At 33.3% G+C, this 27,775-nt stretch overlaps 1 protein-coding gene across 1 annotated transcript in view; it reads left to right on the top strand.

The window, feature by feature from the left end:
- The window catches only part of Ehbp1 (EH domain binding protein 1), a 310,593-nt gene that overhangs the window by 140,186 nt on the left and 142,632 nt on the right, over nt 1–27,775 (top strand). Inside the window, 2 exon segments of the mRNA XM_047522702.1 lie at nt 1,031–1,268; nt 10,578–10,764. Coding sequence (XP_047378658.1) covers nt 1,031–1,268; nt 10,578–10,764 — 425 coding nt within the window.

The following is a 27,775-nucleotide window of genomic DNA, read 5'->3' as shown; positions in this document are numbered from 1 at the left end:
AATACACCTCTTTCAACCTAAGGATCCTTATATTACTCTTATTAGAGTATTAATTGGATTCAAGTTATATTTAAAAATTATTTCATTAAAAACTCTAAAGATTAAGAATTGGGCCTGGTGGTATAGAATAGGAGAGTGTGGGCTCAGTGTGTACAAGGCTTCAGGTTCAATCCCCAGCACCAGCAGGAAAAAAAAAAAAAAAAAAAGATTTAAGGTTTTGTAGCATACAGACTTTCAAAAAAGAAGTCTAGCGATGTATGCATATATATTTTTTGTATAGTCCAGAATACCTAAATGTTCTGTACTGGAGTAATTACCAAGACTATTTCAAAATTTAATCCATTTTATGTTCTTTTAAACACAAACTTACTATGTTTCAGTTTGTGATGACAAGCTAGCACAATGAGATAATCTAAATAGTAACATAATATTGCACTTCTGAGAAGTTGAAAATTTCCAAAATTGATGTACCATAATGCTAATACTATTAGAGACTCTGAAGGCTGTCATGAAACATTAATAATCCAGAGAGGCTGTTTTTTTGAGAACACCATTCCTAGAGAGGTAGACAGAGATCTCAGATATCACATTTTCTAAGCCTCAGAATTCCTTAGCACCTCTAAAAGTAATTTCTTGTTTCATTATTGCTTTGCACTCTGTGAACTCTATAGTTTATTAATTAAAGATTCCAGTTTTTGAAAACACTTAAAAGCCAGGTGCAATGGTGCACGCCTATAATCCCAGCAGTTTGGGGAGACTGATGCAGGAGGATCATGAGTTCAAAGCCAGCCTCAGCTACTTAGTGAGGCCCTAAGCAACTTAGCCAGACTCTCTGTCTCAAAATTAAAAAATAAAAAGAACTGGAGGTAGTGCCTGGTGGTTAAATGCCTCTGGGTTCAATCCCTGGAGCAAAAAACAAAAAGAAAAGAAAGAAAGAAAAAGAAAAAAAGGAAAGAAACAGAAAGAATTAAAAATATAAGAAAATATCATATGCTATTTGTTTAATTCATCTCTTGCTATTGCTTTATAGAACCAATTACTGAAACAGCTTCGCCTAAAAAAACAGAAGAATCTTTTCATAATAACAGTTATAATCCCTTTAAAGATGTACAGACTCCACAATATGTGAACCCATTTGATGAACCAGAAACTTTTGTAACTATGAAGGATTCTCCTCCCCAGTCTACAAAACGAAAAAATATAAGACCTGTGGACATGAGCAAGTACCTCTATGCTGATAGTTCTAAAACTGAAGAAGAATTGGATGAGTAAGTACATTTCATTTTGCTATCACCACAGTTCAATCTCTATATTAATTAAAGAGATCCTTCTGTAATATAAATTTGGATGGGTAAAAATGTATTTTATAAATGCAACATGTATTTTATAAATTTCTCTGTAGCTCATCCCTGATCTGAATTTTTATAGTTTTAACTCTTCTTCTGTGACCCTCTTCCATATGGCTATATGTGTACCCTAAACTAACAAATGAGGGAGATGTGTGCCTGGAATCTCTGATTGAAATTTTAATTGTATTTTCTCATAGAAACCATATTACAAATGGTAGGTAGGTGTTTTCATCAAATACTGTAAGCATTACACTTCAGTGTTATAGTTTTGCTATGGGATCAAAATAGTCATTTATGGTATTAATTTGATGAGAAAACTTGTTCATATGATCCAAATAGTCATTTATGATATCACTTTGATGAGAAGACTTGTTTAAATGCCAAACAAGATCATAACATTGATAAGTCAGATATTATTATAAGCTTCAGATGAATAGGCAGTATGATTAACACTGCCAGATTGCTCAAATCTAGGCTGGGGATAGAAAGGGAATGTGTTTACCTTATGATCTGGAGTTGCATAGTAGTACACAGTCTGTGTGACAGTAGACCATGGCCATGAGTATATTTTAAAAGTGACAACAAGCCAGGCACAGAAGTTCATGCCTGTAATCCCAGTGGCATGGGAGACTGAGGCAAGAGGATCTCAAGTTCAAAATCAACCTCAGAAACTTAGCGAGGGCCTAAGCAACTTAGTGAGACCCTGTCTCAAAATTTTTTAAAAAAAGGGGGTGGGGGCTGGGAATATGGCTCCGTGGTTCAGCACCTTTAGGTTCAATCCCTGGTACAATTAAAAAAAAAAAAAAAAAAAAGTGACAACAAAACTTCCAATTCTAACAATAATAGGATAACACAGATTAGATGTAGCATTATGTCTTAAACAATTAAAAAATGGAATAAACTATGTGAAGTACTCATTTTCAGACATTGGGCACAAACTGTATAGGACAGGGAGCTCTGAGAGAATAGAAACAAAAACAGTGAGCCCTACAGTTGTCCAGTCTTACTTATGGAATAATCTCCCTGAATTGGGGAGATAGAATTTGGTCTTTGGGGTTTATAGGGTGGCTAAAATATATGGACAGAGTACCAGAGAGAACTACTTATAGAATTTCAGAGACCTGTATAAGGTTTCTGAATCTTTATCTGAGTATTGATCAGAGTATGCATGTGAAAAAAATTACCAAGGACAAAGAAACAGACATAATAGGGCTGGGCTGTGATTCAGTGGTAGAACACTTGCCTAGCATGTGTGAAACACTGGGTTTATTCCCCAGCACCACATAAAAAAACTAAATAAACAAAATAAATACTAAACTACAATTAAATACTAAAAAGATTTTAAAAAAGAAACAGACATAATAATTTCAAGAGTTCCCCTAAGACCAGAATAGTTTGTGTTCCCATTACCCAGGGGGTTGTGGGGAACAGCACATGGAGCATCAGAGTCCTCAGCAAGGTATTGCCTCAATAGTAGGACCAAGTTAACCTCAGTACAAAGACTTTTCTGGACCTGCCTGACAAACTTAAAGGCAAGGTTCTAAAGATCAAAGTAGTTCCAAGTAACTTAACTGCATCCCACACAAAGCTCAAAAATATTTAAGGGAATACAAATATATATGTATATGTATAAATATAAAACATAAAATTCACAAGGACTATAAAAAGTTAGTAGGCATGTATAAGAAGCAGGAAAATCTGACCCATGATGAGAAGAAAAGTTTATCATTAAGTGTGACTGCAGAAATGGGACAAATGATGAAACTATTAAGTAAGCATAAATATATTCCAAATATTTAAGAAGATGGAGGAAAACAGAACATGGGTGATATAAAAAATCCAAATTGAATTTATAGAAATGATAAATGCAAAGTCTGAGATGAAAAATACTCTATATGGAATTAATCCCATGTTAAATACAGCCAACAGAAATATTAGTGAACCTAATGACATAAGAAAAGAAACCACCCAGATTGAAACATCTGGGGAATAAAATGAATAGAGGTTTGGTGTGCTGTAGCAGAATTTCAAGTGGCTAACATGTATAGTTGAAATTGTAGGATAGGAGAGAAAGGGAGATAGAAAAAATATTTTACAAAATAATGGCTAAAAGTTTTTAGAAATTAAAAAATAGATGAACCTATAGGTTCAAGAAACTGAATGAACCCCAAGCACAAAAAACTTGAAGAAAATCATAGAAAGGATTCTCAACAAAAACAATCCAAACTATAAGCCAGTGAGGTGACATTTTTAAAGTACTGAAAGGAAACATCAAAAACTTGTTAACACAAATTTCCATTTCCAGCCAAGAAAAGTGGGCAGGAAAGGGTAAGCAAAATAATGGACTTTTCCATACATCCAAAAGCAGAAAGAATTCTTTACTATCAGGTTTGCTTTGCAAAAATTGCTTAAGACAAAAAAAAAAAAGTATTTTAAGCAGGAGGAAAGTAACAAAGCAATGAAAAGCATAGGAAATGGCAAATACATTTGTGTGTGTGTGTAAAATGCTTGTCTCGTTTCAAAAAAATTTTTAAAGATAATTGTTTTAAACTTTAAATAATAATTTATTCTGGGTCTTATAACATGTAGAAGTAGAGTGTATGACAGCAGGACAGTTGTAAAAACTGAGTGAGGAAATTGAAGGATACTGTTTTAAGCTTCCCATATATAATATTACTTGAAAACAAAACTTTTTTCACAAATAATTAATTATTTATGTAGAAAATCATAAGAAGTCTCCAAAGAGTCTTCTAGAACTGAAAACTAAATTTAACAAGATTATAGATACAAGGTTAATATACAAATTTAATCTTTCTCTGTAGTGATATTGAACAAACAAAAAGGATATTTTAAGATACACTTAAAAATTTTAAAATTTTAAAAATGTTTTTAAGATACACTTAAAGGGTCTAGGAGGGTATAGCTTAGTGGTAGAGGTCCTGGGTTCAATCCCTAGCATCAAAAAAAAAAAGGGGGGGGGGGGTAACAAAAATATACCAAAAAAATCAGGACTAAATTTGAAGATGGACAATGGCTACACAATGAAAACAACATTGCTGAGCAAAATACTATGACCATGTATTCAAAGGTATGAGTTATTTTCAATTGATCTGAAATTCAGTGTTCTATTGGATTCTCTGGCTATACAGAACCAGCAGGAGGGAGGGAGATAGATGATAGATAGATAGATAGATAGATAGATAGATAGATAGATAGATAGATAGATAGGAAGATAGGAAGGAAGGAAGGGAGGAGAGAGGGAGAGAGGGAGGGAAGGAGAAAGAAGAAAGAAAATAAATTTTTAGGGGAATTGGCTTATGCATTTATGGAGACTGAGACATTGCAACACAGACCATTATTTGCAGGCTGGAGACCACAGGGATGCCTGTAACATGGTGCAGCAAAAGTCTAAAGGCCTGATAACCTGGGAGGCCACTAGTGTAAGTCCTGGAGTTCAAAGGCCATAGATCCTGGAGCTCTAATGTCCAAGGCCAGGAGAAGAAGGTTTCCTAATTGCAGAAAAAAAGAGAGAACAATTTCCCTGACTTGTTTTGTTCTATCCAGACTTCTAACCAATTGAATGAGCAATGATTGAGAGCATAGGGACTTAGAAAAGTGATGATTTTAGGGAACTATAGTGACCAACTTCAAATATTTTGTGACTTGTTTTAAAGAGTAAGGGAGTCGATTGTTTTCTATTGCTCTGGAACTGTGTTTCTCAATCTTTTCCTACAACACTATGTAATGACTCTGATGTTTTACATGCCTCCATGAGTATTGCTATGTTTTAGTAAAAACTAAAAAAGTTCTAACCTCCATAAATACTTAGAATTACATTATTAGTAATAATCTGATTCCAAATCCAGATTGAGATCTCATTACTAATTAAAAACTCTATAAGGGTTTAAAAGTTGGCTCAACTCTTGCCAAAGTTATTTTTTGTTTCCTTTGAAATAGCTAATGTGTGATAAATAAAATTTCTCATGGATGGTGTAGGTGCTGAGTAATGACTGTACACCTAAAATATTTGAATGTAAATGTAAACTTTAAGTATCTTTTAGTCATTCCAAGATGTATGAGTATTACACAATACACACACATACACACACCCTGCTCTCTCCTATTAACAAATTAAAGAGACAGCTAATGTTTGTTTAAACTTTTTAAATGCCTTAATAAAAACTAAAATCAGAATCAGTGGGTGTTTCCTTTTGACCATTCTTTTTTTAACATGAAAGTCACAGTCTTTACAAGTTTCCCATGAATAAAGAGCCTGCTAAATTGCTCAATCATTTGGGGTTACCAGAGGGAGCCTATAAACAGCTTTTTCTTTCTTTCTTTCTTCTTCTTCTTTTTTTTTTTTGGTAGGAATATGCACAGAAGTTCTAAAGATTGCACATCAGCTAATATGCAAGTCCAGGAAAAACTTGGTTTGCATTACTTACTTATTTGGTATTCATGTCTCCAAAAGTTTGTCCAGTACCAGTGGCAGAAATCTTCCAAAATTTATTCTTACTTTAATTATAAACGTATGACTTTTTGTCAAGTGAAAAGCTTCTGTGGCTCATTTTCTATTACCAAACTCTTCCTGCATGCCCCAATATAAAAATTTCACAAATAGTACTGAGTACTTTGATGTGTAAAAACATCTTAAGTGCCCCAGCTTATCCATCAGTATCAAGAGAAAAATATACACACTTTCCTTGCTTTTTAGCTTCAATTCTTTACACTTAGCAACAGCTTGGTTTCTTACTTTTCTTGGCTTTATTAGATCACCTGTTCCAATTTAGTGAAAAGAAAACTGATAAAGCAATATTATTTCAGAAATTTTAAGTAAGTTTTGAGGACCCACATGTAATCATTTCTGATGTTGCTCTGTCAGTTTCTCAAGCCTATCATGGAATTTTATTCAGAAAAACTATATGTTCATTTTAATAAATTTGAATTGTTTTTCCAAAGAAATAATAGAGTTTCAAGATATAAGAAAAGACTACAGATTTCTCTTTACCCTGGCTTGTAATATTTTCAGTATGTTTTAGTTAATCCTCCTTCTAACCAACTTTGATTTTACTTTCTGTAATTTGTTTTCCTGGATGAATATCCAAACAATAAATAATATCATTTTAAATCATTCTATTCAATTTTTTACTTCCTTAATATAACATGAATTTTAAACTCACAGTGAGTTAATAGTACAACTAATCTATTACTCAGGTTTATAGTACAACAATAAAAATAATTTGTTTTTATTCAGAGTGATGTGGAAAGTTCTGAAATAGATTATTTAAATCATAGATCAACAAGGTATGGAAATTGTGTTAAATCCTTAAATTTCCTTGTGTAAAATACTGCTTAAGAATATAGTCATGCACTGCTTGATGGATATCATCTAAAGAAATGCTTCATTAGCAGATTATGTCATTGAACCAACATCCTAGCATGTACTTACACAAACTAAAATGGCCAAAATGTCACTAGTCAATATAATCCTATGAGATTACTATAGTATATGCAGTCCATTGTCAACCAAAGTGTTGTGTGATGCATGTGTTTTAAATATATTTATCAGCAATTATATCACTCTTTTCATTTTATAGGGAAAGTAATATGTTCACACAGTACTATTTCTGAATAACTACTATTCCTGTTCACTTGTTTTTAGCAGTACTTTTTTACATTGGGATATACATACTTCCTAAAACATAAAATTTACACATTTTTAAATGTACACTTCAGTGTTTTTTGATATATTCCATGTTATATGACCATCATCACTGTCTAATACCATAACATTTTCATCATCAAAAAAGGAGTCCCATACCTCTTAGCAGTTAGTCCCAATTCCCTACTTCCTCTGTTCTCTACCATTAATCTACTTTCTTTATCTATTGATTTGACCATTCTGGATACTTCATGTAAATGGAGACATTTGATATTCATTCTTGAAGAGTGGAAGATTCAGTTTTATTTAGGGCTTTCTGATTTACAAGGGAAAGGATCATTTAAAACTCATATAAATAGAGGCCTTTTATCCTTAGTCTAATTTAGCACCTAACCAGTGGTGGTGCCTAGCACACTGTTATCTCATGAGCAAAATACAGATGTGTAAAGATACTGATTTTCATAGTCCTGGTGGCCAGGCACAGTCAAGTGCAGCTGAAATTCCTAACACCTTTAATTTCAAGTAGCTTCCTTTGTTATGTCAAATTTCATTTTCAGTACATGTCATAATATAAAAAGATTATGAAACACAACTCTAATTCGTTCAAGAAAATGCCCGTTCTGGGCAGAGGGTTGTAATTCACTGGTAGAGCACTTGCCTAGTATACACCAGGCCCTACATTCAGTCCCTAGCACTACAAAAACAAAAACAAAACAAAACAAATGTCTGTTTGATTATGTTTCTAAAAACACAAACCTTAGGAACCAACTTTGGAAATAGTTGATCTGAGCTTCTTTTCTACTCATGTTTATTTTCCCTATACAAATAATACCAGTGGTTAGAGGGAGGCATACTGAGTAGAAGCTGGCAGAAAAGGCATGAAGAAAAAGGACCGTATTTTGAGATACCTTGCTATACATATGAGATAAATTTATGGAAGTTTTATAGAAACTGAGTTTTATAAATCCAACTATATAAAGTATACCAAAGAATTGCCTGTTTAAAGGAATTCTGATTTATTTTCCCTGTTAAGCACATCTTTTTGTAATGCAAGCAATCTGTGCTCTAACACAACTGAGTTTATCTTAAGAACTATTCATGCCTAATAAAAATTAATAATAATGATTATTATATGAGGTGTACCATCTTACAAAATAATGTGGAAATTTGTTAATCAGAAATAATTATTTAAATTATCTCCCAAATAATTCATATAACTGAATTAATTTAGTTGGATTGACCTGATTCTTCTCAGGCATTTAATATTGCCTGAGAATAAATACTGTTTAATATTCTGAGGCATTTAATATTGGTAAGCAAGTTAGTTTTTAAACAAACAAACAAACAAAGAATTATTTTCCCCTAACTTTTGGAGTTTGCATTTTTTAAAAAAATCTCATTTCTTTATATTAACCTCCCTTTTAATTATTTTAACATTGTTCTTTGCTTTGATTTCCCCAGGTTTTCTTATAGAAAATAAGCATGGAAATATAAGTAAATACTTCAAATATATCATACTTACTAGACAAGAATATTTTGGTCTGAAAAGATAATTTTTAAATACATACCTATTTCCTGTATTTTTTCTCTTGAAGTCTGAGTCATAAGAAGATGAAGAACAGCAAATAGGTTTCTATGTATGTGCCAACTCCACTTAGTTAAGTTAGTACTAAGTTGAAAGAAATTGTTAGACTGCATCCTAGCTCAGTGGAAAGGCATCACATGACATTAGTTATTACCATGAGTAGAAGAGTGATATCATAAGCACAATATAGTCTCTTTTCCAATCTAGATTTATTTGGTACCCACAGCCTCAGATGACCTGATTGCTTAAATTCTTAGAGTTGTAGATCATTAGTTATTGGTTCTAGGTAAGTCTATACTATGCATCCAGGATGTGGGACTCCAGAAAACCTTCTGGTTTTGGGGAAGAAAATTGCAACAAACAAATAATAACTAGAATAATGGTTTATTGCTGCAATAGGAATAATAATCATCCTATACACCAGATACTTAGATTAATGGGCAACTAGAAAAAAATGTCCTTCTACCCTGTTAACAAGGAAGTTAATAAGGAAACTTTTCTGCCTGAACCTAGCCTCTGGGTAAGTAGGGGAGAAGGGTAGCCTTCTCTGGGAATTTATAAGCACAAGCCCACATTATGTGGATTGACATTATGTGGGATTTGACATTATGTTGGCAGGATTGTCTGGAAACCCCCAAGCTAGAAAAATAAAATACCAAGTGGCTGCTAAAGTACTTGGCAAGTGCATGCATTTAAAACACTTTGAAGAGAGACACTCCCAACTCAGACTACACAGGATTTCCTCAAAGTAAGCACTGAATTTACAATCTGAATTATAAAACACACAAGGAAACAGTTTGCCAAGAGAAAGAAACAGGAAACAAAAGAAATAGCAATATTATATAAGTAAGGATTTTAAATAAGATGGAGACTATATAATAAATATGTTTAAATGATTGATAACTCAAATCTTTGTGTCTGAGGTATCTCATACACAGACATATGAGAAAAGAGTTATTGAAACTAAGAATTCATAAAGAATTGACCATTAGACACAGATGAAGAGAGAAAAATGAACAGGATCAGAGATGTGAGGAAATTATCTAGAATGTAGTACAGAAAAAGTAAAGATTTATAAAAATATGGAGAGATTGATAGGACAAATGGGAGGTAGTTCTAAAGAAGAGACTAGGAAAAATAGCCAAGAGACTGTCAAAGGGAGAATGATAATTTTTCAAACTGATGAAATATGAATCTTCAGACTCAGAGAATACAAGCAGTCTGAAACAAGATAAATTAAAAGCAGTCCACACCTAGACATACCATAGTAAAATTGCTCAGAACCAGAAATGTAGAGATCTTAATGTCAACCAGATAAAAAAATGACTAGAAAGGAACAATATGAGGCTAACACTGGGCTAATTATCTTCGAAGTACTGAGACTGAATAACTGAAAAATAGAATTCTCTGTCCAGCTAAACTGTCATTTAAGTGTGAGTTTGGGGGGGGGGGGATAAAAAGATACTTTGAAAACATGGGAGAAGTTACAGTTAACAGTACTTTGCCGAATGAACCACTGAAAGATGTCCCCTAATGAGAAAAGAATTTGACCCAGAAGCAGGGATGAAATTCAAGAATTAAAAAAAAAAAAAAAAAAAAAAAATGGGAGTGAAGCATAAAAAACAATAAATCAACATTTCTACATCTTATTTCCTTTTCATTGACTTTGGAGAATAGATAGGATCTCCTGTTTTTAACATAATACATTTCAAAGGTTCTGTTTTATAATAGTTGAAGCTGAGCATGACCTAGTATTTAACTTCTTTTTAAAGTGGCAAATTTTAGATAGATCTAGATAGAAATGGACCCAAAGATTGTCATTGTTTCCTGATTGTAGGTCTCACTGGTTTGGATTTATAGGTCTCACTGGTTTGGATTTATTTGGAGAAAACATTATAATTTTCAGTACATATTTAATTATTTTAATTGGAAATAAGTTATTTTTTGAGAGACATTTAATGATAATTCTGCTTTCATTTAGATCAAATCCTTTTTATGAACCTAAACCAACTCCTCCAAATAATTTGGTAAATCCATTTCAAGAACTGGAAACTGAAAGAAAAGTGAAACGAAGGGCCCCAGCTCCACCAGTTCTCTCACCAAAGACAGGAGGAATAAATGAAAACACAGTTGTTTCTACAGGAAGAGATCTCTCTACTTCTCCTAAGGTAGGATATTATTCTTAATGTAACATGTATTGCTCTTTTTCCTCCTTATAGTTTAAATTCAAATTAGCAAAAGCCTTTGTTAGCTATTTTGATAATTTAAAAGTAAAATTTGAGTAAATCTATATAATACTACAACAAAATATATGTTTGTATACCTACACATTTATAGTACAGTTTGGATTGGATAGTTTGGATTAATGTTTGTTTGTTTCTTTTTCCTTTTCTTTCTTTCTTTCTTTTTTTTTTTTTTTTTTTTTTTTTTTTTTTGAGGTAGAATATTGCTATGTTGCTCAGATTTGTCTTAAGCCATCTTCCTGCCTCAGCCTCCAAGTGCTGGGACTGCAGGCAGGCACTGAGCCTATTTTTTTTAGGTGTTTGGGTTGAACTCAGAATCTCTCACGTGCTAAATACACACTACCACTGAGCTATAGCCCCCATCCCAAGATTTATTTTTAAAATGCTATTTTGACATTAGAGAAAGAAGGGCATTATAATTATAGCGTTGGTGCCTCAAAGAAAAGATGCTCTGAAGTAGCTAGGCATGAGGGACAGCTTATACTGATATAGAGGAAGGAGTAGAAGTCATTCTTTGACAAAAGTACTATAAAGATTAAAACTCAATGCAGAGAAATGCTTTATTGAAGAATTTCAGTATTGCCACTTTTAAGTCAAGCTTCAGTAGTTTCTCTTGGATAGACAATTTTTCAGGCTTTTGTGACTTTTAAATGTCTCAGTTCTAAACTCCTTGATGTTATTTGTGTATATTTTTACTGTTTTAAAGGGAGAATGGTTTCACTGAGGTCCTCATTCTGCCATTTTAGATGTCAATTTCCTTTGTTTTGATAACAGGGTTTTTGTTTGTTATTTAAATCTGTGACTTTAGGGGGGAAATCTAAGGCTAAATTTTTTTCATGCAGTTGGCTAGAGAAAGGGGCAAGAGGATACTCTAAAGGAAAGGAGCAGGTAGTTGAAATATAAAGCAAAGGAGATGGCTAATTCTAATACCTATAGGAACAAAAGTATAGACACTTGGGCAATTGTCAGAATCAGAAAGCTATCTAAATAGGTTCCTTGTCCATTCTGATCATAAAGAATACTTATATCTATTCTTTGTCTCCCTGGATCTCCAGTCTCTTATTGCCTGCTCCCTGCCCCATCCCTATTCTCTAGTCCATCAGGAGTTTGAAGCTAATCAATAATTCCTGTAGATGGGGAATGGAAAGCAACTTAACAGTACCTAATGTGTGCCTCATTAACAGATTTGATCCACAGAGCAACCTGAGGAATACATACCATTGTCAGTGTTTTATATATGAAAAACTGAACCTCAGTTAAGTCATTTGCACAAAGTCATATAACTAATGATGACAGTGCTAGGAATAAAATTCATCTTTTTCAAGCATAAAACATATACTTTTCCCACTGTGCCATGATCCCGGTGTTTCCGGTTCCAAGTTGGAAGGAACTATAATATAATTTTCTGTAATAACATTATTTCTATGGTTTTTAGATTTTCTTGTACTGAAATATGTAATAGCTATGTGAATAGATATATTTTACATTATTTTGAGGAAGATGTTCCATTGCAGATACATTGTAGAATTAATTATGTTTATTGGCAAATCGGTTGTACCATCATGCTTCTCTTGGAAAATGTCTCACTATGCTCACAGAGAATAAAAACACAGTCAAATCTACAGTAACTTTTTTCTGACTTGAAGTTAATTTGAATAGCAAGTTAAACACAACTGAAAAAATAATTGTAAAACTATAAACTCAGCATGGTGGCACATACCAGTAGCTATTTGGGAGCCTTGCTTCTGCCCAGGAGTTTGAGGCCAGCTTGGGCAACATAGCAAGGCTCCTGTCTCTTAAAAAACATAGAGTAGAATAAAGTAGAATAAAATAGAATAATTGCTGACACATTATTAAGTAAAAAAAACAGTATATAACAACATAGCCAGGTATGATGATGGCACATGCCTGTAATCCCAGAACCTCAGAAAACTTACAGGCCAGCCTAGGCAATTTAGCAAGACCCTGTCTGAAAAAAATTAAAAGGGTTGGGGTTATAGCTCAGCTTTCTACATTTATATAATGATATCTGAAGAGACATATTAATTTTTAGAGCATAGGATTATTGGTGAGGAAATGGAGGAACATTTCTCTTTCCCTCTCTTACATGTATTTTCAATTCTAAAATATATTTGGACATTTGTACTGCAGGACCCAGAGTAGAGCAAGGCAAGAGAAAGATACACAGGACATTCAAGGAGGTACTTCCTCTTAGGTTGGTACAAGTGCAGATTCTATACCTGAAACACCCTAAGAATGAATGCCTTCTGAAATCTTGGACTCAGACACTCTCTTTTACTCACGCTAGTCCCAACCCTGGTGCACAGAGGGGGAAATTGGATTGGACAAATAGGCAGTAGTGGTAACTCACAGATCTTTGCAAACTTAAAGAACAAGCAACCACCCAGCATCAAGAACCCCTCTAAGAGTTTGCCTCTTGATTTTTCTCACTGTTTAGTGAAAAAGAATAAAATGTGGAAAAAAATTTAAAACCCTGATTGGAATATTAACTTTTAAAAACAGATTTGTAGAATAAATTAAGTGTGATTTTGAAAGGTAGTTCTTTGATAGCAACATATTCTAAAATAATTAAGGAGTCTGTCAGTTTTATAACTGAGGATTGAATACTAATTTTTTTCCTTATGGAGATCAAAAAGCCCTTACTTAGGAAAAGAACCTGAATAAGTTGTATACTTTGATGATAAAGAATAACTCACAAATTTGCCTCATTTGCTAAATGCTTTATGAAGACTAAACAAAAAATGGCAAATTGGGTGCTACTGTTGCATATTGGCAGACCATTTTAAGGTACATTATTGATGTTAAGTGTGGAAGTTGCAATATTTAACCCATTCTTCATGAGAAAAAGAAATGTATCTGGAGCATTTGAGTAGATGTACACAAACAATGTCATAACACTTCTAAACTCCCATTACTAATAAACCTCACCCTATAAGAATAAGAAGCAAACAAAACAAAAATGAAAAGACCTACATCACAGTGCACAGTAGGTCTTGGACAGGGTTGAGGCAAAAGAGGCAATAGAGCATAAAATTTAACAAGCCCCTAACTTTTCGGGTCATACAAGTACAAATTCAGTACTTGCACACACCAGAGTTATTGTCTATAAATTTTGGCATTAGGTGCTGCATTCTTAAGGAGATCTTCACTTTTATCTTAAAATGAGCTCCTTTTTTGATTTTACAAAATAATTGGTTGAAAAAGGGGGACCAATCTTTGCTATCAGAACAAATGATCTTGTTTAAAACGGAACTTAGCACAGAAACAAAATAAAATGTAAACAAAACAAAATGAAGATGTAATTTTCTTATGGTGACTTGACCAACCATTCTGTTAATAAGTGAAACAGGAGGCATTGACACCAAAAATAATGATCTGAAAATGTTAATCATGGGTGAACCCAGATAAAGAACAATAGGGTTTTTATTGTATTGTACTTGTAGCTTTTCTGAAGGTTGGATTTCTTTTATTTAATAGTAAACAGTAATGATTTGAGAATCGAGAAGAGTTATTTGATGTAAAAATGTTTTTGCGATTGTAAACAAGATGGTATATTGCAGAACCTCAACATAAAATTATCTTTAGAATTCAAGGTGAAAATACGAAGAGATTAAAATTGTAGGATGAAAAACAAAAAGGTAGAGTCAGGAAATTCACTATATTAATAATAGGGGTTATAGAGATGAAAACAGATGGAGGAAAAAATTATTTATCAGAGAAACAGAATAGAGTTTATATGAACTGGGAAAAACACTTGAGTCTTTAGATTAAAAGGTCTAACAATTACCAGGCTAGATGAACGAAATGAGACTCCAACATGTGCATGTCCTTATAGTACTTTTGAATATCAAAAATTATTGTAAAGAAAAGGCTTTTAACATCTGTGCTTTTGTAACAACAAATGCTGGAGATAGTGTTTATGGAATACAAAAGAACAAATATCTGAAAATATCTATTGAAATATACCAAATATGTAAAAATTTATGAATTCATAATGATGTTGTCAAAAAAAGATGCCTTGGGAGGTTACTAGAGCACCAACTCATTATTCTATATGTTGATAAAGAAAGAATAAACAAATCAAGTATTTATCTTGACCTTCCTTTATAAGCTACATTCCAAGATAATTAAATAATTGATGAGGAAAAGTTCTTCCCCACGTAAGAATTCTGGCTGTGAAATACAGAAGGAATTATTTCATTAGAAAACTCACCACTTCATGTTCCCCAGTGAAATGATGGTTCTAAAAATAATTAGCACAGCTGCTAAAACCATTAGGAGAGAGGTTTTATGAAATGGATATAGGTATCAATACTGATCAATCTAAATATCAGTAAGAGTTGGACAAGCAGTCTTTTGTGCCTCTTGGTGTATTCCAATAGGAAGTACCAAGAACTACCTGAAAGTATTCTTGCCAGCGAATTAAACTGGTATCTAGTCAAGCCACTGGTTATAATAACTACCAGTTTACAAGAGGTGTTGGGGTACAGAGGAGTATGTTAAATAATAGCTAAAAGCGGCGATCAGCTAAAACAGAATGTGGGAAATCCTCCAGGAAAATTACCATATTCATTCAACAGATATAATAGCTTGGAGAAAATGAAAAGTGATAGAGAAGTGATAAATTTTAAATGTACTCATCTTTTAGAAATATGTACTGAATTATTTATTTTTGAAGTGATGGGATTCTGGTGTTTGCTGTAAAATACTCTAGACAAAAAATGGAAAGTAGGAGGACTATTTAGAGAGAATGACATAACAAGATTGGGAAAGCTGCGTGGGGGCTTCATTATATTTGTTCTACCTTGGAAAAAAATCACTGTTATAAAAATTTTTTTAAAAAGACCTGAAGGAGGGGGCGTCAGGAGCGGACGACGAGGTGCCCGCGCGTGTGCAGTGCGGGCTGGCGCAATGCCCAGTTTCCCAGGTGTATGCCTGTCTTGCTGCTTCTTAGACTCTAGAACTGAAGGGTGTTCAACGAGGAGGCTGCGACTTTCCGAAGTCTACACGGGAATTCTAGAAAACAGCCAAAGGAAAAAAAAGATATTGAAGCACAGAAATAGGGATGGGTGCAGAATGACTTTTTAAAAAGATTCTGGTTCAAGTGTGTATGTTCCAACCCCTTTTATACGTAACTGAAGCCCACTCCCACTACCAGTGCCTCCAAGATAGGGAACTTCCCTTACTCTTGCCCCCCCCCCAAAAAAAAATTCAGTTAGGAGGAGAAATCCCTTGGTTTCAAGGGAGGTAGACCTTCAACTCAGCTGCAGTGGATGACTCACACCATCCTGTTAATCTTTCTCTCAGCCAGTAATTAAGCTAGGCATGGTCATGTGACCAACTTCTTGCCAATAATAAGTGAGTAGAAGTCATTGAATGGGAATTCTGGAAAAGGACTGTTTACAGAGTTCACTAGGACTTCTAATTGAGTGTGCTTTTCTAAGTGCTTTGCTGATTTTCTTTCTGCCTCTAAGCAGACCTGAAATTTAGAAGTTCAGCCACCATTATGTGTCTATGAAGTGACAAGCAAATACTAAAGCTGGCAAAGCAAGAAGATCGAGAGAGACTAGCATTCAAATGACATTAAGCTACAATCCCAGCTGTAGACTGCTCACTATCAAATGCTTTGTTTCATGAGCCAAATAAACTTACTTAGACTTATTTCCAGAAATCTTGTGAACTCTGTCTCCAAATATTACTGCAACAAAGTATTTAAAGTTAAGAGAAGATAAACTTGCAAGAAAATCAGGAAAATCATCAAGAACATCAGGAAAAAAGCAGTAACCTAGGAATCAATGTTAGAGTCAATGTTCAGAAGTTATGCATGCATACTGTCTGCATCTGTTCTGGTTGGTTTTTGTATATGCTATCTGATAAATATTTTGAAAATCATTTCTGAAGATAGGTAAACACTAGTGCTGCTACCAACTGCAAGGTGTTTACCTGAGTCCAGGCAGGGTAAGAACCAAATTGTAGCATCATGTTGGGACCCAAGAAGCTACATACCTTAGAGAAAAGGTAAACTAGGGTATAAAAATATGCCGTGCAGTGGGGCTGTAGCCCAGTGGTAGAGCACTTGCCTTGAACATGTGAGGCACTGGGTTCTATCCTCAGCACCACATAAAAAATATAAAGATACTGTGTCCATCTACAACAACAACAACAAAATTTTTTTTAAAATATGCCATGCAGAGAGCAAGGATGGTCGTCTGTCTTTGCTTTGGGTCTGGATGGAGGGAAACAACATTTCTCAAGAGGATTCATAGCCAAAGTCCAGCTTTCATATGGGCAGTTTGCATGGTCCCAAACCCTATGAGCTGAACATTTGTATTTAAAATTGAGCTGAGTAGGTAGTGTGTGTGGTACTTCACCACAAAACCCATTAGGAAATAAGAAGAGAAGACAAGCAGCAGAAGCAAATCCACAACTGCCATGGATGTTTTAGAACCAGAATGTTGAAAAAGCATGTTTTAAAAAACAAAGAACTAGAATCACAAATGAGGATCAAGATACTCTTGAAAATTACCAAGCAGATGTGAAAATGAACTACTTTAAAAGAGGTATAGACATGCCTATTATAATAATTTAACTGTACATCTCATTAGAATGGTTAAATACCAAATGAGGTATAGCTAAAGAGAGATTAGTGAACTGGAGTATAGATTTGAAGAAAATAATCCAAAAGACATCTCAGAGACAAGAAAGTGAAAGAGTAAGAAGGTCCAGCATACGTTTAGCAGTCATGTGAGATGTTGCAGTAAAGTGGGGCAAAGTAGTTGTCAAATAATAATGACCAAGAAATTCCAGAATTGATGAAAGGTAAGAGCCCTCAGAAAGACCAGGAATCCTAAACAGAGTAAGGAAAAGGGAGACCTAGGTCCGTTCTGGTGAAACCACAGAACACCCAAAGAACAAGAGATTTTAAAAGCAGGTGAAGAGGAAAATCAGATAATCAACAATGTAATGACAATGATTCTAACATCTGACTTTTCAACAGCAATAATGGAATTTCTGATAATGATAGCTTGAAATAAAAGTGTTACTGTAATAAGAGAAAATACCCACTTAGAATTGTATACTTCGCAAAATAATCTTTCAAGGATGAAAACCCAATAGTTTTTAGATCAACAAAAACTAAATTTCTACCATTAGAATTTAACTGAAGGTTCTTCTGGAAGATGTATCGCAGGATGAAAAAAATTATTCTGGGGGAAGATATGAGAAAAAATTAAAATTGGTGAGAATATAGAATGGCAAACATAAGTAAATATAACAAAAATCAAGGGCAAAAAACAATAGTAATTTATAGTTTGTAAGATTGAAAAAGGTCAAACCAAGGCCAGGTGCAGTGGTACACACCTATAATCCCAGCCTCTCGGGTGGCTGAGGCAGGAAGATCAGGAGTTCAAAGCCAGCCTTGGCAGCGGTGAGATGCTAAACAATTCAGTGAAGACCCTATCTCTAAATAAAAGACAAAATAGGACTGGGGATGGTATCCCCCCCCCCCAAAAAAAAAGACTAATTAAACAGATCTCTAGTAAGGTTGAAAAATACATGTCTGTGTATTCATATATACACATGTATATCACATAAAACATTTTCTATCTTTATCCATCAAATAAGTCCTTTGTTCATTTAAATCACTATATGTATCTACCTATCTTTCATCTATCCATCCATCAAATGAACAAACCCCTTATTCATTTAAGGCACTATTTCGTGGATTTTCTCTATAGCCAAATATATTTCCAATTGATAAACCAAACAGAAAATTAAAGATTGTGATTTAAAAGTAAAAAAAAATAAAATAAAATAAAAAGACCTGAAGGATAGTGTAAAATGTCACAAAAAACTAAAGGAGAAAGGGAGTAAAACAAAGACATTTGAAGAGATAAAGAACTTTTCCAAACTGATGAAAGAGATAGTTTTCTGATTAAAAAAATCCTAGCAAATCCCAATCAGGCTAAAAGAAGTTCAGATCCAGAAACCTCATGTTAAACTGAAGAAGACCAAATGATCAATAAAATATTTAAGGAAAAAGGCTAAAAACCTTTGGAGGAATATTACTGATTTTTCTAGTAATGGAAGCCAGAATACTGTTCAATATTTTCCACATGGTGAAAGAAAGTCACTGCCAGCCTAAAATTATAGGTCCAGTGAAAATATCTTTCAAGAATGAGGAGAAAATTAATTCAGACAACTAAGTTTGTCACAGCAGATCCTTGCTGAAGGAAATTACAAAACATATAATTTAAGCAGAAGGAAAATATTCAGTGGAAGATCAGAAATTCAAGAAATTTCACACGGTGGCACATATGTGAATAAATCTAAGCAAACATTGACAATATAAAACAATATTAATATCTGATGGGAAGAAATAAAAGATTAAAATCTATGATAACAATGAAATAAAGCTGGGAGGGGGAATTATTACAATAATGTATTTTAACATCTTGTGCTATTGAAAAATAGGATAAAGATGTTGACTATTCTTTGAATATCTCTTTGATTAGTTAAGTATGTTGTAATTTTCAGAGCAACCACTAAAAGAATAGAAATCTATCATGTAACTTGCAAACTAGAAGAGGAAACGTAGACGTTTGTAAAAATAATGCAATAAATGGCCCAAAAGAAGAAAAATAAACACAAAGGAGCTAAAACAAACAGAAAACATGAATAATAAAGTAGATTTAAACTAAAATTACAATTAATTAATTAATTCTAAATGGAATAAATGTTATGATTAAAAGACAAAAGTTTACTAATCTGGATTTTTAAAAAATTCTAACCGTACACATCTAAAACAAAGGTACATGAAAGGTTGAAAAAGACTGAAGAAAGATTTACCATGAAAACACAAACTAAAAGAAAATCAGTATAACCATATTAATATCAAATATAATAGTTTTAAAGCTGACTGCATTTCTGGGTATCAAGCTGATCATTCAATGATCATTACTACTTTTGCCAGGAATATAACTTGAATATAACATAGCTCCAAAAATTATTAAGATTTAAATATTCAATTAATTTTGGCCTCCTGAAATATTGCATTACACCAATGCAAATTTCTTTTTTTCCAAAAATGACCATAACCTAGGCCCTAAAGCAAATTTTCAAAAAATTTTAGAGGGTTGAAATTACATTTTTCACAAATAGAGCAGTTAATCTAGAAATTAGTAGAAAACTATAACTAGAAAAAAACCTGTAAATTTGAAAACTTTGTATTTCAAGTGACCTATGAATCAAGAATAAATTTTTAACACATAAACTATATATTCAATGAAATTTTTTATTTTACTACTTGATGTGTTGATGAGGAAGCTATTTATAATCAACTTGTATTTTTATAATCATTTCTGTGAAGACTTAACCTGAACTTCTTGCTTGGCACTGTTTTTCAATATAAGTCATGGCTTGAAAGGCTTGAAGAGCAAGTCTGACATGTTTGAACTAGGAGAAGAGCCTCAAAAACAATCACAATAGAGTTGAGTTAATGAAGCAACTGGAGATTATAAAATACCTTAATATGCCTCTTATTATCTATATTCATAGAATTTAAGCAGGAGGTTAGACCATATTTTAATTGGTAATAGGTATTATTTAACTAGCTTATTTATATACAGAGGACCAAACTACTGTAGAACACGTAAACTCTTTAATACCTGGATTAAGAATTGTCATCTAAGGATTAATATATACACTATATATTGGCTTCACTAATGCTATTATCATTGAGGGTGTGTGAGCGTTTTGTTTGCAAATGCTTGTAGCTAGATCATTTCATTACATCTATTAGATTTATCAACCAGGAATTGTTTTCCCCGTAATCAGGATTCACCATAGCTCTGTATAAAGAAGAGTTTTAAAGCTAGATAAACTTCTCTAATACTGATCTTATTGAAAAGAAAGTCAAGTAATTTTGTGAATAAATTAATAAATCTTTAGTAATATAAATTTTAAAAGTATTTAACTTCAATAAATAGTTTATAGTGTTACAGTTAAATATACATATGTTCTAGTACTGAATTCCACAATTTGGGATCATTCTCATACCCAAAATGCTTCATGACTTCAAGAGATAATTGTTTATCTAAGCCAGGCTAGGTGATGCAGACCATAATCCCAGCTACTGTGGAGGCAGAGGCAGGAGGATTGCAGTTGGAGGACAGCCTTCATAACATAGCAATATCCTGTCTCAAAATAAAAAATTAAAAGGACTGGAGATGTAGTTCAATAGTAGATCACCCTGGATTCAATCCCAAGTACCACAAAAAAGAAGAGAAAGTGAGAGAATTGTTTATCTGTACTACATGATGATTTCCAAATTTGTTTTTTTAAGGAAGTTTTTTGTTTATTTTTTTAGTTGTCAATGAACCTTCATTTTTTTTTAAATTTGTATGTGGTGCTGAGAATCGAACCCAGTGCCCCACACATGATAGCAAGCACTCTACCACTGAGCTACAACCCCAGTGCAATTTCCAAATTTTTAAGAGATTAGTAAGTAGTGTAGGGGCTGGGACTGTAGCTCAGTGGCGGAGTACTTGCCTAGCATGTGTGAGGCACTGGGTTTGATCCTTAGCATTGCATAAAAATAAACAAATAAAATAAAGACATTCTGCCCATCTATAACTCCAAAATTTAAAAAAAAAGAGATTAATATTGTAATAAGATAAGTTGAATAAAAATATTAAAGCTATTTTCCCACTACCAGTTGCTATTGCAGTTAAAACTAATCAGTGTTTATTTCTTTAACTCTTTTTCATTGTAGAAAACTTAGGTTGTAACATACTTGGCTTCCCCCCTACCCCCTGCTTTTCCTTTTGGCTAGGAACTTTTTTTTTTTTTTTTTTTTAAGATATACATGACAGTTGAGTGTATTTTCACATATTATACATACATGGAGTATAACTCATTCTAATGAGGGTCCCATTCTTGTGGTTGTATATAAGGTGGAGTTTATTGGTCATGTATTCATATAATATGAACATAGAAAAAATGTCTTGATTCATTCTACTCTTTCCTATTCCTGTCTCTCCTTCCTTCCCTTCATTCCCCTTTGTCTAATCCAATGAACTTCTATTCTTCCCTTGACACTTCCTCTTGTGTATTAGCATTGCATATCACAAAGAACATTTGACCTTTGGTTTTTGGGGATTGACTTATTTCATTTAGCATGATAGTCTCCAGTTCCATCCATTTACCTGCAAATGCCATAATTTCATTCTTCTTTATGGCTGAGTAATATTCCATTGTGTATATATACCACATTTGCTATATCCATTTATCTCTCGAAGGGTACCTGTTGATTCCATAGCCTAGCTACTGTGAATTGAGATGCTATCAACATTGATGTGGCTGCATCACAGTAGTATACTGATTTAAAAGTCCAAGGAGTGGGATAACTGGGTTAAATGCTGGTTCCATTCCAAGTTTTCTAAAGAATCTTCATACTGCTTTCCATAATGGTTGCACTAATCTGTAGTCCCACCAGCAGTATATGAGTGAACCTTTTCCTCCACATCCTCACCAACATTTTTTGTTACTTGTATTCTTGATAATTGCCATTCTGACTAGAGTGAGATGGAATCTCAGTGTAGTTTTGACCATTCATATTTCTTCTGTGAAGTGCCTGTTCAGTTCCTTTGCCTATTTAGTGTTTTTTGTATTTTTTAAGTTTATGAATTTATTATAGAGATTAATGCTCTGAGATGCAGGTGGCAAAGATTTTCTCCCATTCTGTAGGCTTTCTTCACATTCTCCATTGTTTACTTTGGTGCGAAGAAGCTTTTTAGTTTGATACCATCCCATTTATTGATTCTTCGTTTTACTTCTTGCACTTTAGGAATGTTGTTGAGGAATTTGGTTCCAGAGCTGAACCAACTTTTTCTTCTAGTAGGAGCAGGATCTCTGGTCTCATGCCTAGGTCCTTGATCCACTTTGAATTGAGTTTTGTGCCCGTGTAAGATAGGGGCCCAACTTCATTCTACTTCATATGAATTTGGCTAGGAACATTTGCATTTAAAAGTTCTTTTAGTAAAACTTAACAAGGAAGCCAAAAGGAAAAAAACTCACATAATTAATTAATATAAGTAACATATTTTTAGTTGAAAAACAGTTCATTGTTTAATGTATTCACAACTTTAATTATTAAGTAGAGGTCCTCTTTTGTCTTAATTTTAAGAATTAAATATATATGTAATGTGCATGATTTTTGCATAATACAAAAACATTTGTTCTATTACATATTGTTCTCTTATTATGTATTCCTTTAAATTTTGTTAATACTTATAATTTACATAGACAAACATTATACTCACTTCAACCCATAGTGTTCTTAGTTTAGAATGGACTTGGAACTGGAAGTATACAATGATAGAAAACATGCTCAACATGCACAAACCATGGGTTTGATCCTCAGCACCAGAAATAATAATAAAAATCAAAAGGCTATACACAAAAACCCAAAGCCAACCTCATAGTAAATGGAGAAAACTTGAAAACCTTTCCTTTATAATCTGGAACAAGACAGGATGTCCCCCTCATCATTCCTATTTAACATAGTACATGAAATACAGCAATATATAATATGTAAAAACATGGAAATGTAGTGCTAAAAACTTTAACCAGAGCAATTAGGCAAGAGAAGGAGATAAAAGGGGATAAAAATAGGATAAGAATAAGTCAAATTATCACTGTTTGCAAATGAAATAATTTTATACTTAGACGATCTAAAAACTCCACTAAAAGACTGCTAGAGCTAATAAACAACTTCAGCAAAGTGGCAGGTTACAAAATCAACATACAGTTATCATAGCCTTTCTGTATACCAACAATGAATCTTCTGAGAAAGAAGGAAGGAAAATAATCCCATTCACAACAGGTTCAAAGAAGAAAAGAAAAGAAAATACCTAGAATTAAATCTAACCAAATAGGTGAAAGACCTCTACAACCAGAACTATAGAACACTGAAGAAAGAAATGGAAGGGAAAAACCTCTATGTTCATGGATAGGCAAAATTAATATTGTTATAATGGCCATGTGACTAAAAGCAAATATACAGATTCAGTGTAATCCCCACTGAAATACCAATGACATTCTTCACAGAACTAGGAAAAAACAGTCCTAAAATTCAGGTGGAAGAATAAAAGACCCAGAATAACCAAAGCAATTCTAAGTCAATTAAGCAATTCTGGAGGCATCATAATACCTGACTTCAAATTATATTACAGAGGTATAGTAACAAAAACTACATAGTACTAGCATAAAAACAGACTTGCAGGGGCTGGGGATATAGCTCAGTTGGTAGAGTGCTTGCCCTGCAAGCATAAGGCCCTGGGTTCAAATCCCCAGCACCGCAAAAAAAAAAAAAAAAAAAAAAAAAACAGACTTGCAGACCCAGTGGTACAGAACAGAAGACACAGAGATAAACTCACACATATACAATTCTCTGATACTCTGACAAAGGTGTCAAAAAACATACATTGGAAAAAAGATAGCCTTTTAAACAAATGATGCTTGGAAAATTGGTTATCCATATGTAGAAGACTGAGACTTGTTCCTTATCTCTCATCCTACATAAAAATCAACTCCAAATGTATCAAAAGACCTAGGAATTAGACCAGAGACTACTCAACTCCTAAAAGAAGTAGGATCAATACTCCAGCACATAGGCACAGGCAACAACTTTCTCAGTAGAACTCCCAAAGCTTAGGAAATAATGCCAAAAATTAATGAATAGAATAACACCAAATTAAAAAGTTTCTGCACAACAGGGGAAACAATTATGAACATCAAGAAAAAGCCTAAAGAATGGGAGAAAATCTTTGCTAGCTACTCTTCTAACAGAGGATTAATATCTAGGACATATAAAGAACTCAAAAAACAAATAACCCAATAAGCGGGTAAATGAACTAAACAGACATCTCAAATATATGAAAAAAAAATGTTCAAATCATTAGCAATTAAGGAAATGCCAATCAAAACGAAACTGAGATTTCATCTCATAGCAGTCAGAAAAGAACTGCAGTCATCTATATACAAACATTAAGCCAGGTGTGGCTCACTTCTGTAATCCCAGGGACTCCAGAGGCTGAGGCAGGAGGATCACAAGTTCAAAGCTAGCCTCAGCAACTTAGGGAGGCCCTAAGCAACTTAGCTAGACCCTGACTCAAAATAAAATAAATTAATTAACTAATTAAAAGGGTTGGGGATATGGCTCAGTGACTAAGCACCTCTGGGTTCAATCCCTGGTACTACCCCAAAAAACAGAAAGAAAGAAAATGTGATACACACACACACACCCACACACACACAATGCAGTTTTATTCAGCCACAAAGAAGAATGAAATTGTCTTTTGCAGGAAATAGATGAAATTTAAGACCATCATGTTAAGTGAAATAATCCAAACTCAGAAATTCAAGGGTCATATATTTTCTCTCATGTGGAAATTAGAGGAAAAAGGAAAAGAAAGGGGTGTGTGGGGGTGTGGGTTTCATGAAAATCAAAGAGAGATTTATAGAATAGAGGAAAGGGACCAGGAATGGGATGAGGGGAGCGAGAGGGAAGTGCTGGAAGTGATATTGACCAAATTATGTTGTTACATTGTGTGCGTGTATGAATATGTAACAACAAATTCTACCATTATATACAACTATAATGCACCATTAAAAATGTGGGAAAATAATAATAGTAACAAAATTGACTAAAACAAAATGTACCTTATATAAAAATTATTTTACTTATTTTCCCCCTCCCCTGAAAATGTGTTTCCAATAGAGCATGTCTAATTTTTCAGGAAAGAAAAAAATTTCAAATATTTACTTAATTCAAATTAATATACCATAGCCAAAGCATTACCAGTTCTATATTAGTAATATTAGTTATATTATTGTTAGGCTTCAGAATATATATAACCAAAGATATTACAAGTATATTTTCTTAATTTTGAAAATATAAACTCAGACATAATTTATCATTTTCATGAATAACAACCATAAAGTTAATGTTAATAAACATTGTTAATAAATAATGTTATAAACTAACAACAGAAAGATTCATGAAAATTCCTAAAAGATATTCTTAATAGAAAAATAATTTTTGTCCTCATCTGAAGTCAAGCTTTTATTTACTCAAGGAAGCATCCAAGTATTCTTACCCCAAGTCTTAAAATCTCAGAAAGAAGTCAAAGTGAATGTATGGTTTGCCAAATTCTTTTTTTAATGATTGAGTGTACATATTATATAGTTCAAAACAATTTTCTTTGAGTACCGTGAATAAAATCTCTATTTTTAAGACATCATTAGTAACTTGAGTATTTTCATTATAAGAAATACTTTCATGTATGTGCATTCTTATGTTTTAAAAGGTGTGAGGTGAAACCTTCTCAAGAGTTAACCTTATTTGGTACTAGATTAGAGACAACAGTTGTATGGGATTCTATAGCAGTTTAGCAATGCTCATTGCTACTCTTTACACTGGTTTGAACATAATACAAAAATAAATTATCTTACTAAAATGAAATCACTTGCCTTAAAATTTGCCAAGATAAAGGGCAATGTATTTCTAATAGATATTTATTAATAATAATGTTAATTGATTTTACTTGAGAAATAAACTTGTTCAAAAATGGGTGAAGCAGAAAAAATTGTTACATCATTTTTCTTCTTCTAAGAAAGAACTGTTCCATGAAAGTGACTTTCATTTTTTTTTTCCCAGAAGAAGACAGGGGTTATAAGGCAGTTTACACTAAGTACTTAATACATCTTAAAAGACTTCTGTGACATACTGTCTTCATGTGCCATTTTATGCATTCAGTTTTTATGTAGCCATTACTCTGTGCAAGAAGCTGTGCTATGAACTAAGGGGAAAAGATGACTAAAACAGAGCCTTTGTTTTTAACACCCTCATAATCTAACCAATATGGTAGATACATATGCAGAATTTATTTTACAGTGTAATTATGGCTATACTAGAGATAGTCTGAAATACTATAGTAGCATTAATGAGAACATTATTTACACTTCTGTTACCTCTACTTTTTCAAGCACTCATTAGAGTTGGGAACAGAGAAACATGGGGGTGCATGCCTGTGGGTTGTGAGGGGGGGGCAGCCAAGATGATAATTGGTCTGAGCGATTGAAAGATAACTAGAGTTCACAAGATGACCAAAGAAAGAAAGGGGAGGGGTACATTTCAAAAGAGACAAATGGGCAGAAGCATTGGAGTAGGAAAGTGGCTAGTTCAAGAGACCATGAGCACTATTAGTGTGATTGTGAATAGAATAGGTGAGTAGAGTACCTGAACATATAAATGGAATCAAGTCGTGAATATTTTTATATGATTGCTAAAAAAAAAAATGGACTTAATTGTGTAGAATGGTACCATTCTACTGAAACCAGTCACAAATGGCATTATCTTTTAATAATTGTTTTTATTTTGTCAGAAGACTTTCCAAAGAGATTGTACCATTTGCAAATAAATATAATCCTGTGATATTAAAATGCTGTCTATATAGTAATATGTTCTAATTTTGTATTTGTAGCTTTTCCTTTTTTTTTTTTTTTTTTTTTTTTTTTTTTTGCACTGCTGGGGATTGAACCCAGGGCCTCATGCTTTTGAGGCAAACACTCTACCAACTGAGCTGTATCTCCAGCCCGCTGTAGCTTTTCCTTGAGTTTTGACTACTCAACATCTCTTCTTGTGCAAAATTCATCTCTTAATTTTTCTTCCAAACTTATTTGCCCCTATTTTCCCCATTTCTCAGTAAGTAGCAGTGCCCACCCAGATGCTTAGACAGAAAATAGAAAGCTTTTTTTTTTCTCCTCTGTTTTCTACACACTATCTATCCAAGTTCAAATAGAGCTTTATGGAATGGTGAAAATGTCCTTTATCTATGCTACTATAATATCCACC

Source organism: Sciurus carolinensis, chromosome 13, assembly GCF_902686445.1.
Source record: "Sciurus carolinensis chromosome 13, mSciCar1.2, whole genome shotgun sequence".
Classification (NCBI taxonomy): Eukaryota; Metazoa; Chordata; class Mammalia; order Rodentia; family Sciuridae; genus Sciurus; species Sciurus carolinensis.
This window is presented reverse-complemented; position numbering and strand designations above follow the sequence as displayed.